The sequence below is a fragment of the Staurois parvus genome, unplaced genomic scaffold (genome assembly GCF_062004578.1).
Source record: "Staurois parvus isolate SC_StPar_1 unplaced genomic scaffold, SC_StPar_1.0 ptg001477l, whole genome shotgun sequence".
Lineage (NCBI taxonomy): Eukaryota > Metazoa > Chordata > Amphibia > Anura > Ranidae > Staurois > Staurois parvus.
Genome location: NW_028319273.1, coordinates 801235 through 814623, shown reverse-complemented (window position 1 = coordinate 814623; position 13389 = coordinate 801235). Strand labels below are relative to the sequence as shown.

General features: G+C 46.6%; 1 protein-coding gene across 1 annotated transcript in view; it reads right to left on the bottom strand.

Annotated features, from left to right (window-relative positions):
• The window catches only part of LOC149435781 (ras-related protein Rab-40B), a 131898-nt gene that overhangs the window by 11233 nt on the left and 107276 nt on the right, over positions 1 to 13389 (bottom strand). The window contains exons 3-4 of the mRNA XM_089662454.1: positions 11882 to 11942; positions 1691 to 1751 (exon numbers count right to left, since the gene is read on the bottom strand). Coding sequence (XP_089518580.1) covers positions 1691 to 1751; positions 11882 to 11942 — 122 coding nt within the window. The remainder of the gene's footprint in view (positions 1 to 1690; positions 1752 to 11881; positions 11943 to 13389) is intronic.

Sequence of the window (13389 nt, the reverse complement as noted above, 5' to 3'; positions counted from 1 at the left end):
TTCAAAATTTGAAAGTTAGAAGCAAATGAAATGTTTCAAATCTTCTGAGAATTTTCATAGAAATCTTCCTTTCCAAAGAATTTTTGTTCAAAATTCTATCCATTTATGGTCAGCTATACAGTTCCTGGAAGAGAAATCTACAATCTTCACTTGAAACATCATCATTCACATCAAGAATGAATGACTGCTGATTGACTGTTGTGGACAACAACAGTTTGCATATAGCTTCATAATATCATTCCACAAAAGGTACATTATTAGGCCAAAAGTATGTGAACTCCCCTCCCTCAAATGATGGAGTTTCGGTGTCTCCAGTGAAGGGTAATGGTAATACTACACCATAGAAAGACATTTTAGACAATGGTGGTCTCCCAACCTTGTGATAACAGTTTGGTGAAGACCCTTTTCTGTTCCACCATGACTATGCCCTGTGTATAAAGCCAGCCCCATAAAGACATGGTTTGATCAGTTTGGTGTGGAGGAACTTGAGTGTCCTGCACAGAGCCTTGACCTCAGCCCTACCTAACTTTCAATCCCTTTGGGATGAATTAGGAGGCCAGTGGTGAGCCAGGTCTTCTCTACCAACATCAGTACCGTACCTTAGCCCTACTCAACACCTGTTGGATGAATTGAAAGGCCAATGGTAAGTCACGTCTTCTCTTTTAGCATCAATACCTGACCTTAACCCTACTGAACATCACTGAAATGAATTGAAAGGACATTGGTTATCCAGGTCTTCTCTTACAACATCAGTATCTGACCTCAACCCTTCTGAACACCTTTGGATAAATTGAAAGGCCAATAGTGATCAAGATTTTCTCTTTCAGCATCAATACCTGACCTCAGCCCTACTGAACACCTTTGGGATGAACTGATATGCCAATGGCGATCCAGATCTTCTCCTTCAAAATCAGTACCTGACCTCAGCCCTACTGAGCACCTTTGAGATTAAATTGAAAGACCAGTGGTGAGCCACGTCATCTCCTCCAACATTAGTACCTAACCTCAATGCTACTGAACACCTTTGAGATTAATTGAAAGGCCAATAATGATCAAGATCTTCTCTTTCAGCATCAGTACCTGACCTCAGCCCTACTGAACACCTTTGAGATTAATTGAAAGACCAGTGGTGATCCAGGTCCTCTCTTTCAAGATCAGTACCTGACCTCAACCCTACTGAACACCTTTGGGATGAATTGAAAGGCCAATAGTGATCAAGCTCTTCTCTTTCAGCATCAGTACCTGACCTCAGCCCTACTGAACACCTTTGAGATTAATTGAAAGACCAGTGGTGATCCAGGTCTTCTCTTTCAATATCAGTACCTGACCTCAGCCCTACTGAACAACTTTACATGAACTGAAAGGCCAATGGTGATACAGATCTTCTCCTTCAACACCAGTACCTGACCTCAGCCCTACTGAACAACTTTACATGAACTGAAAGACCAATGGTGATACAAGCCTTCCGTCCAACATCAGAACCTGACCTTACAAATCCCCACAGACATCCTCCATAATCTTTTGGAAAGTCTTCCAAGAAAAGTGGAGGATATTAGAGTCGCAAAGGGGGCCAACTCCATATTGACGGCCATGGTTATGGAATGTGATGTCCAACAAACTCATATAGGTGTGATTGTCAGGTGACCACAACAATTTTCCTTTTAGTACAGTTTTCATGTCCCATCCTCACCTGAGCTCCTCTGGAATAAGAACGAAAAATAGTGCAAAATCTTCCTTGTCCTGAAGTGTCCCTATAAAGGAAAAAAAAGAAAGGAATTAATACTCTGTAAAGAAGAATAAAGCAGGAATAAAAATGGGTTTCTATTGAAAAACAAAACAGCCGTGTTTATAGATAGAGGTTACATGACATTATGATAAGCAGATGCAGGGGCGGACTGACAACTCAAGGGGCCCCCGGGGAATAGGGGATCATGGAGCCCCTCTGTCCTTTCCCAAACTCAAAAAAGCCTATGAAAAAGATACCAGGGGCATCTCATGGGGCCCCCTACTGACCCCGGGCCCTCGGGCAGTGCCCGAGTTTCCAAATGGTCAGTCCGCCCCTGAGCATGTGAATTTCTGGCCTGGCGGACAGGCATTTCCTCTTTGATCCACTGGTGAGAACGCCGTTAAAGTATTTCATATATTCATTGAGGGCACATTTGACATGTCATTGCAGTTCGTAGGATAAATTAATTTTTGATGTGATCGTCACACTTTTAGCTGCTCGCTCTTCCATATTTTTAAATTTATATTTGAAAAAAGCAATTTGTAAATTAGCCACTAGAGGGCAAAAACACTCAGTTTTGCATTTATTCCACCTTGCTTTTTAACAGCTGCTGAGATAAAATGTCAGCCACACAAGGGGTGCATGGTTTTAGGTCAGCTGGCCGACTCATAGACAATCATTAGGTAAAGGAGATGCAATGTACGACCACTGTGTAATCCTGCAAAGCCGGGAGCAGAGGCTGCATGTGTCATGAGAAAATATAGCTGCCCCCATACACATATAGTTCTCATGCCCATTTCTATCTGTGACCCTATTGGGGAGACTTTCCTTCACTTCCGGTTCCAGTGACACCCATAAAAGAAATAGGGGGAGTGGCTGTCACCGGGACAGGGAGGAACAGATGGGAATAAGAACATTGTTGGAAGTTCTAAGTCTTTCCATACTCTACAAAAAAATGTGTCTTTTCCTAACCTATAAGTACATCCCATCTGCCCATCAATGTATACAGCCTAATCCCACTGCAAGCCTGATTTCAAATTTCAGGTGGTATGTGGCATCCCATATTAATGACAAACAAATGGAGGTGGTGGGGGAGGGGGGATATGCAAATAGTGCTTTTTAAAGAGATTTGCCTTCAGCTGTTGTTTAAACTTTGCAAAATCTCCAATTTTGCAGAAACAATTCTTCGAAGTGAGTAATACGTCCACATGTTATAGAGATCAGCGGTGATGGCTTTTCCCGACTTCCTGCTGGCGCAGCCTGGTCTGTGCTCTGCCCAGAGATCCACACTGATGGAGGGAGAAGAAAGGTCGGCCAGGAGCTCCAACCGCAGAGCCCAGACACAGGGATTACCTTCCTTCTCTCTGAACTCCGTCCTGTGTGTGCAATGATAGGTCCGACCATACCGTGAGCGCCCAGAGGGGGGCGATGGGGAGGGCCAGAGAAGGAGGAACCACAAATCTCAGCATCTACCGCTCTCCAGATAGAAGATATATTATACGGGAGTGACATCACCGCTCTCCAGATATAAGATATTATACAGGAGTGACATCACCGCTCTCCAGATATAAGATATATTATACGAGAGTGACATCACCGCTCTCCAGATATAAGGTATATTATACAGGAGTGACATCACCGCTCTCCAGATATAAGGTATATTATACAGGAGTGACATCACCACTCTCCAGATATAAGATATATTATACAGGAGTGACATCACCGCTCTCCAGATATAAGATATATTATACAGGAGTGACATCACCGCTCTCCAGATATGTTATATTATACAGGAGTGACATCACCGCTCTCCAGATATAAGATATATTATACGGGAGTGACATCACCACTCTCCAGATATAAGATATATTATAGAGGAGTGACATCACCGCTCTCCAGATATAAGATATATTATACAGGAGTGACATCACCGCTCTCCAGATATAAGATATATTATACAGGAGTGACATCACCGCTCTCCAGATATAAGATATATTATACAGGAGTGACATCACCGCTCTCCAGATATAAGATATATTATACAGGAGTGACATCACCGCTCTCCAGATATGTTATATTATACAGGAGTGACATCACCGCTCTCCAGATATAAGATATATTATACGGGAGTGACATCACCACTCTCCAGATATAAGATATATTATAGAGGAGTGACATCACCGCTCTCCAGATATAAGATATATTATACGGGAGTGACATCATCGCTCTCCAGATATAAGTTATATTATACAGGAGTGACATCACCGCTCTCCAGATATAAGATATATTATACGGGAGTGACATCACGGCTCTCCAGATATAAGATATATTATACAGGAGTGACATCACCGCTCTCCAGATATAAGGTATATTATACGGGAGTGACATCACGGCTCTCCAGATATAAGATATATTATACGGGAGTGACATCACGGCTCTCCAGATATAAGGTATATTATACAGGAGTGACATCACCACTCTCCAGATATAATATATATTGTACGGGAGTGACATCACGGCTCTCCAGATATAAGTTATATTATACAGGAGTGACATCACCGCCCTCCAGATATAAGATATATTATACAGGAGTGACATCATCGCTCTCCAGATATGTTATATTATACAAGAGTGACATCACCGCTCTCCAGATATAAGATATATTATACAGGAGTGACATCACCGCTCTCCAGATATAAGATATATTATACAGGAGTGACATCACCGCTCTCCAGATATAAGATATATTATACGGGAGTGACATCACCGCTCTCCAGATATAAGTTATATTATACGGGAGTGACATCACCGCTCTCCAGATATATTATACGGGAGTGACATCACCGCTCTCCAGATATAAGATATATTATATGGGAGTGACATCACCGCTCTCCAGATATAAGATATATTATACGGGAGTGACATCACGGCTCTCCAGATATAAGATATATTATACAGGAGTGACATCACCACTCTCCAGATATAATATATATTATACAGGAGTGACATCACCGCTCTCCAGATATAAGTTATATTATACAGGAGTGACATCATCGCCCTCCAGATATAAGATATATTATACAGAGTGACATCACCGCTCTCCAGATATAAGATATATTATACAGGAGTGACATCACCGCTCTCCAGATATGTTATATTATACAGGAGTGACATCACCGCTCTCCAGATATAAGATATATTATACAGGAGTGACATCACCGCTCTCCAGATATAAGATATATTATACGGGAGTGACATCACCGCTCTCCAGATATAAGTTATATTATACAGGAGTGACATCACCGCTCTCCAGATATAAGATATATTATACAGGAGTGACATCACCACTCTCCAGATATAATATATATTATACAGGAGTGACATCACCGCTCTCCAGATATAAGTTATATTATACAGGAGTGACATCATCGCCCTCCAGATATAAGATATATTATACAGAGTGACATCACCGCTCTCCAGATATAAGATATATTATACAGGAGTGACATCACCGCTCTCCAGATATAAGATATATTATACAGGAGTGTAATAAACACATATACAGTATATACGAGGAGATAAAATTCTATGTCCGGTAATGACATTATATCTGATTGGAGATGAGAACCTCCCCCGCTTTCCTCCACAGCGCCATTTTATACATTTTTACCAGCGCGCAAAGATTCAGCCGCTCTATAATTACACGCTTGACGCCATGATTACACGCGGCACAAAGGCATTTCGCAGTGCGGCGCACGTTGTGTCTTCCTAATTGGATGCCGCCTTCCACTTCCCGCATGACATCGGCTTCCTTCCCCAACTTTAACTCCATCCGCGCCAGAACGGACGCACAAACGGTCAGATTGTACTTTGGAAGGAGTTGGAGAACTATAAAAGGGATACGTTATCATCATCATCGATATCCTGAGGATTCCCCCCCTTCCTGCCCCGGCCATTTTGTGCGATACGGCGCTACCTTACTTTAACTGACAATTGCGCGGTCATGCAATGCTGCACCCACATGAAATTTACATCCTTTTTCCCCCACAAATAGAGCTTTCTTTTGGGCAGCATTTGATCACCTCTGTGTTTTTCATTTTTGGCGCAATGAAAAAAAAGCGACAATTTTGTGAAAAAAACAATATTTTTGACTTTTTTGCTATTAAACATGGCCAATAAAAACATTAAATTTCATCATAAAATGTATTCTGCTCGGTGTCTTTTGCCGGCCATAGACGGTTCGAAAATCTGCCAATTTTTTGTCCGAAAGATTAATTGGCCAATTTTCGCACTGTTGGTGGGTTAATTGGTCGGCCGGTTTTCGTGTTTTTTGCACTTTTGGATTATCGGTCATGTTGGAAAATTTGTGGAAAACGACAGATTTTCGTGGCAAATCGTACGATCGTTTTAACGAAAACAAATATGTGCATGAGCCATGACCTGGAAGGAACAGACGTTTGGGCTGTTATATTGGGTGAACTTTATGACTGGGGAACCATGTGGACCAGATTTGGCCAATGTTTGTAATCGTTGGTGGTAACGTCGGTTTAATGAACGACCAATTTTTCATTTATCGTTCGAAAAAACGCACGGTTTTCAACACTTCTATGGCCTGCATATGCTAGAAAGAAATCCCAATACGTGTAAATTAATTGGTTTATGTGAAAGTTATAGCGTTTACAAATGGCGGTATAGATACTGGGATTTTTTTTTTTACTAATAATGGCAGTGATCAGCATCTTATAGCGGCGGGTATTCTGACACTGGGGGGGGGACTGACTTGCTGTCACTGACATCCCCAGTGACACCAATACAGTGATAAGTGCTTTTTTTTTTTTTTTTTTTAGCACTGACACTGTACTAATAGCACTGGGCAGGAAGGGGTTAACATGAGGGGGCAATCAAAGGGTTAACTGTGTGCTGGGAGTGCTTTACTAGGGGGCGGTGCCTGTGTGCCTCACTGTAATCACACTGCTGTGGATGGCAGTGCTGTGCAGTGTCTGCACCGGCCGACAGGGAAGAGGACTGTTAGTAACAAAAAGAAGCCCTCCTTCCCATCGGAGATCCTTGGTAATCACCGTCCGGGACCCAGTGATTGACAGCCACAGGCGCGCGCACCCCCTACCCGGAAATGCTAAATCATGTATACATATGTGATTTTGCACACCCCTCTCGCCCTGTAGCAGTATATCCGCTATAGGGTGGCAGGGAAGTGGTTAAATCCTCCCTCCGGCCTCCCCTTCAGTCTTGCACAAGTGTACCGGCTCCTCCCCTTCAGTCTTTCACAGGTGTACCGGCTCCTCCCCTGCAGTCTTGCGTAGGTGTACCGGCTCCTCCTCTTCAGTCTTGCACAGGTGTACCGGCTCCTCCCCTTCAGTCTTGCACAGGTGTACCGGCTCCTCTCCTTCAGTCTTCCACAGGTGTACCGGCTCCTCCCCTTCAGTCTGGCACAGGTGTACTGGCTCCTCCCCTTCAGTCTTGCACAGGTGTACTGGCTCCTCCCCTTCAGTCTTGCACAGGTGTACCGGCTCCTCCCCTTCAGTCTGGCACAGGTGTACTTGCTCCTCCCCTTCAGTCTTGCACAGGTGTACCGGCTCCTCCCCTTCAGTCTTGTACAGGTGTTCTGGCTCCTCCCCTTCAGTCTTGTACAGGTGTAACGGCTCCTCCCCTTCAGTCTTGCACAGGTGTTCCGGCTCCTCCCCTCCAGTCTTGCACAGGTGTACCGGCTCCTCCCCTTCAGTCTTGCACAGGTGTACCGGCTCCTCCCCTTCAGGTTTGGACAGTTGTTCCGGCTCCTCCCCTTCAGTCTTGCACAGGTGTACCGGCTCCTCCCCTTCAGTCTTGCACAGGTGTACCGGCTCCTCCCCTTCAGTCTTGCACAGTTGTATCGGCTCCTCTCCTGGACTGAAACGGCTTCCTCTGATTTCACTGCACACTGTGAGCTTCTCACAGTGTGCATTAGAAGCTGCAGAAAATCAGACAGAGTTCCGCTTCATTTCCTGGCTGGAGGACGTCCAGCATCATCTAGCGCCTTCCTCCCTGACCCGCCCCTTTCATCCATTGCATTTATTTATATCACGGAGGCTCCGCCTCACATGTGGGCATTACTGCAGTCTGGATGCAATTATAGCCTACCTAGCCATGCACACTCCTCCAGACTGACATCCACCCGTCAGGGCATTATGAGATTTGCATAACTCCTCCTAGGAAGCAGCCCACTGCTTGCATCAGGACTGAGGGCTCTTGAGATGAGTACTGAAGCTACTGTGATGTTTTCAGGAAGCTATGTACAGCACCCTGCAAGCCCAACTCCCCCCACTACCACCAGCCTGCTTTGCATAGAGAAGCACAAAGGCCCAGTGATGACATCACAGGGTCTATTATTCACCATCTCCTAACTGCTTTCATGCGTTGTCACCCTGAAGACTGCAACACAGGCATGGTCCTCTGCGGTCACCATGGCAAAACCTGCCTCGAGAAATGCCATGCAGTCATCGTTAGAGTCCATAGGAAGTGGATGTAAAGAGGCTGCAGGAGATCAGCAGTACCAAATGAGAAACCAATGTGAAAAGAAGGAGTTTATCTGGAAAAATGGCAGTTGTGTATGACGCATGGTGCACACGGCAAACTATAGGTCACCCAGGCAAGGTTTACTTGATAATGACGCATGTAAAAGATATGTGCAGACACATCAGCCAAGTACAATTTTTTTTTTTTATGGATTTTACGTCCAATTTTCTTTTTTCCTAAACAAATCCAAATCATAAAAAGATCCAGGCGCCCGTTCCTGTGCATTTTATTATACATTCAGTGTGACGTCGCCCTCGCAGCCGGTAATATTTTATTCATAAATCAGGTTATCGTATGAAGAGCTCCCGGCCTCCCGGACGCTGGCGGAGTGACATCACACGATCCGAGCGCTGCGAGCCGAAAACCGCTCCGAGGTCATCAATAAAACCCCATCACATTGTACAGGAGAGATCCGCGGCACACGGGCTCCATTGTCCCATACAGACCACCGGCTCAGTTCAGGAAGTGGAACTCTAATGTGAGCCATGTGACTGTCATTCTCACATTTCATTGGACTGAAAATAACTGTCACTTTTTTTACATTAGGGATATTTGTGTGTCAATTGAGGCTTATACAAGTCTGTGTTACCTTACTAACTGCAGCCCCTTGCTTCCCTTGGCCATCGTTCTCACGGATACAAGGCACTATCCCTCCCACTGACACCAACGTAGGGGCACCCATACCTTCCACTGACACCAGTGATGGGGCACAATTCCTCCCACTGACACCAACGAAGGGGTACCCATACCTTCCACTGACACCAGTGATGGGGCAAAATTCCTCCCACTGACACCAACGAAGGGGTACCCAAAACTTCCACTGACACCAGTGATGGGGTACAATTCCTCCCACTGACACCAATGATGGGACACTATTCCTCCCACTGACACCAATGATGGGGCACTATTCCTCCCACTGATATCAATGATGGGGCACTATTCCTCCCACTGACACCAATGACGGGACACTATTCCTCCCACTGACACCAATGATGGGGCACTATTTCTCCCACTGACACCAATGACGGGACACTATTCCTCCCACTGACACCAACGATAGGGCACAATTCCTCCCACTATCACCAATATTAAGGCATTATTCTTCCCACTGACACGAATGATGGGGCACTATTCTTCCTACAGGCACCCATGACGGGCACTATTCTTCCCACTGACACCAATAATGGGGCACTACTCTTCCTACTGATACCAATGATAAGGAACAATTCCTCAAACTGACACCAATGATGGGGCACTATTCCCTTCAATGACACCAATGATAGGGCACCATTCCTCCATTAATACCAATTGGGGCACTATTTCTCCTCACAATTCCTCCTACTGACACCAATGATGAGGAACTATTCCTCCCATTGACACCAATCACTGGGCACAATTCCTCCTACTGACACCAATGATGGGGCACTATTCCTCCCATTGACACCAATCACTGGGCACTATTCCTCCCACTGACACCAATGATGGGGCACTATTCTTCCCACTGACACCAATGATGGGCACTATACCTCCCACTGACACCAATGACAGGGCACTATTCTTCCCACTGACACCAATAATGGGGCACTACTCTTCCTACCAACACCAGTGATGGGGCACTATTCCTCCATTAATACCAATTGGGGCATTATTTCTCCCACTGACACCAATGATGGGGCATTATTCCTCCTACTGCCACCATGGAGTACGATTACTCCCGCTGAAACAAACCATGGGGCACGATTCTTCCACCTAATAGTAAAGGTTAGGCATGATTTCTCCCACTGACACCAACCATGGCAGCATTATTCAATCCATTGACACCAACTATGGGATACTATTTACATTTTTTACTCCCACTGACACCGGTACACTTTCAGCTAGCTATAATGAAGTAGTTACCCATGATGTACAGGCTGGTGGTTTCTCCAGAAATCTTCATTGCAGAGCTGCCCTGTCCTCTTCCTGCTGCTGAACTTCTGTCATGTGGGGATTAACAACTTCAGGTCCTCTGGCTCAGCTGCACTAAAGGTGACATACCTCCTCCTGCCCTCTCCTCCAATGAGAAACGTTCTTTCACTGATTACACTGCCTGTAACACAATTGGTGAATGGAGGAGGGTCTTATCAGTCACACAATTCTCTGCCCTATTAACAGATGACGTTAAAGTAAGTATAATCAGTGAAAGAATTTTTCTCATGGGAGGAGAGGGCAGGAGGGGGCGAGTCCCCTTCAGATCATCATTAGTGCAGCTGAACCTGAAGACCAAGGCTGTTAACCCCAACAGAGCTGGAAGTTTAGCAGCAGGAAGAGGACAGGGCATCCTAGCACAGTGTAGCAAAAGAACGGGGCAGCCCTGCACAGTGAAGGAAGAGGCCAGGGCAGCCTGGCACAGTGAAGGAAGAGGACAAGGCAACACGGCACAGTGCAGGAAGAGGACAGCCTGGCACAGTGTAGAATGAGACCAGAGCAGCATGGCAGAGTGGAGGACAGGGCATCCCGGCAGAGTGCAGGAGGAGGATGAGGCATCCTGGCAAAGTGCAGGAAGAGGACGGGGCAGCCTGGCAAAGTGCAGGAAGAGGACGGGGCAGCCCGGCACAGTGCAGGAAGAGGACGGGGCAGCCCGGCACAGTGCAGGAAGAGGACGGGGCAGCCCGGCACAGTGCAGGAAGAGGACGGGGCAGCCCGGCACAGTGCAGGAAGAGGACGGGGCAGCCCGGCACAGTGCAGGAAGAGGACGGGGCAGCCTTGCACAGTGTAGAATGAGGACATGGCAGCCCGGAAGAGTGCAGGGAGAGGATGAGGCAGCCTGGCACAGTATAGAATAATACCAGAGCAGCATGGCAGAGTGCAGGAATAGGATGAGGCAGCCCAGCAAAGTGCAGGAAGAGGACAAGGCAGCTGGGCAAAGTGCAGGAAGAGGGCGGGGCAGCCGGGCAAAGTGCAGGAAGAGGGCGGGGCAGCCCGACACAGGGCAGGAAGAGGGCGGTGCAGCCCGACACAGGGCATGAAGAGGGCGGGGCAGCCCGACACAGGGCATGAAGAGGGCGGGGCAGCCCGACACAGGGCAGGAAGAGGGCGGGGCAGCCCGACACAGGGCAGGAAGAGGGCGGCGCAGCCGACACAGGGCAGGAAGAGGGCGGCGCAGCCGACACAGGGCAGGAAGAGGGCGGGGCAGCCCGACACAGGGCAGGAAGAGGGCGGGGCAGCCCGACACAGGGCAGGAAGAGGGCGGGGCAGCCCGACACAGGGCAGGAAGAGGGCGGGGCAGCCCGACACAGGGCAGGAAGAGGGCGGGGCAGCCCGACACAGGGCAGGAAGAGGACGGGGCAATCCTGCAGTGAAGGTTTCTAAAGAATCCAGCAGCCTGCACATTGTGGGATATGCTCTATTACAGGTAAGTAATGAAACTAAAGTAGCGAAAAATATTTTTTTTTAGCTTCTCTTCAACTGTATTCTTCAAATGAATTTTTTATTTCTCAAACTGTACAGAGCAACCTTGTTACCAGAAGACATGAATGATACAATGTATGTCAGGATCTGGAATACAAACAGCACAGAATACTTGACATTGTGCACATGACCCACCAGAGCTGCAGCTTTATCCGCCGCCCATCCAGCAGTATAGTTGTGGTCTTGTAGTCAATTCCTGCAACCAAAAAACAAAAACAAAAACAAAAAATGAATTAGTGAAGTTCGTGTCATTCAGAATCATTTTCTATAAAACGCAACAGGCATAGAACAGTGTAATACCACCGGGGACAGAAACTGCTCATCACTGTACTGACACCACAACTCCTCTACTGAAAGACACCGCAATGTGCATTAGAAGCTGCAGCAAGTAAAACTGAGCCTGCCTGAGGGACATCCAGCATCATCTAGCCCTTTCCTCCCCACCCTGACCACCCTTGCACTTGCACATTTTATCTTCACTTATGGTGTTTTTGTTTTTCCACAGACTTAAGAAAAAGAAAATGGGTTTACTGCCCTGTGTCCATTCTCTGCCCCCTTGCTCTGCTGTGCCAAGGCCGGGGGCAGTTGCACCTCCTGTACCGGCCTTGGCTTTCTGCATAGAGAAACACAGAGAACAAGTGATGCCACTTGTCCAAAATAAAAGGTGCATAATGAAAACGGAAAGGTTTTATGTAACATTTTTAAATGGCATCTTGATAAGTGGGGGGGGGGGGGGGGGGTAAAATAAAGTCAGACTGGGCAGCACAGTGGCTAAATGGTTAGCACTTCCGCCTGGCAGTACTAGGGTTGTTGGTTCGAATCCCAGCCACGGCACCACCTGCTTGGACTTTGCATGTTCTCTCTGTGCCTGCGTGGGTTTCCTCCGGATGCTCCAGTTTCCTCCCACACTCCAATAGGTTAATTGGATCCTGTCTATATTGTCCCTAGTATGTGTATGTATGAATGTGAGTTAGGGGCCTTAGATTGTACGCCCCTTGAGGGTTAGGGACTGATGTGAATGTACAATATCTATGTAAACTGCTGCGTAAAATGATGGCGCTATATAAGTACCTGAAATAAATACATAAAATTTAATTGCAGCTTTAGACTCTTGCACATGGCAGTCTGGGGTCACTTTTAGAGATGAGCGAAGTATTCAAAAATTCGATTCGACTGATTCGGCGAATTCGTAGAAAAATTTCGATTCGAGTCGAATATATTCGCTGTGAATTTAACTTAAAAAAGGGTGTTTCTAGGCTTCAGAGAGACTTAATATTAGTGCAGAACACTGTACCTTTAATTTAAATGCCCTTGGAGTCTGCTGGGGAAGAGAAATAATACTGTCAGTCAGTATGACATGCAGATGAGTGCCGTCGATCTTAGAATCACCGCACACTTCACTCATTTGGGCAGTCACGGGGCCAAAACCAGAGTGTGGAGCCACAGTGTGGCGGTGGAGGCAGCAGCAATGGGAGGCCATACAGCACCCTATGACAAAAATGGAAACCACCAGCAGTGTGAGGAGACCTGAAAGTGGCACATGGCAGAGTGTGGCGATAGAGACAGCAGCAATGGGAGGCCGTACAGGGACCCATGACACACTCTGGACCTGGCAGCAGCATGAGGAGGCGGTACAGGGGCCC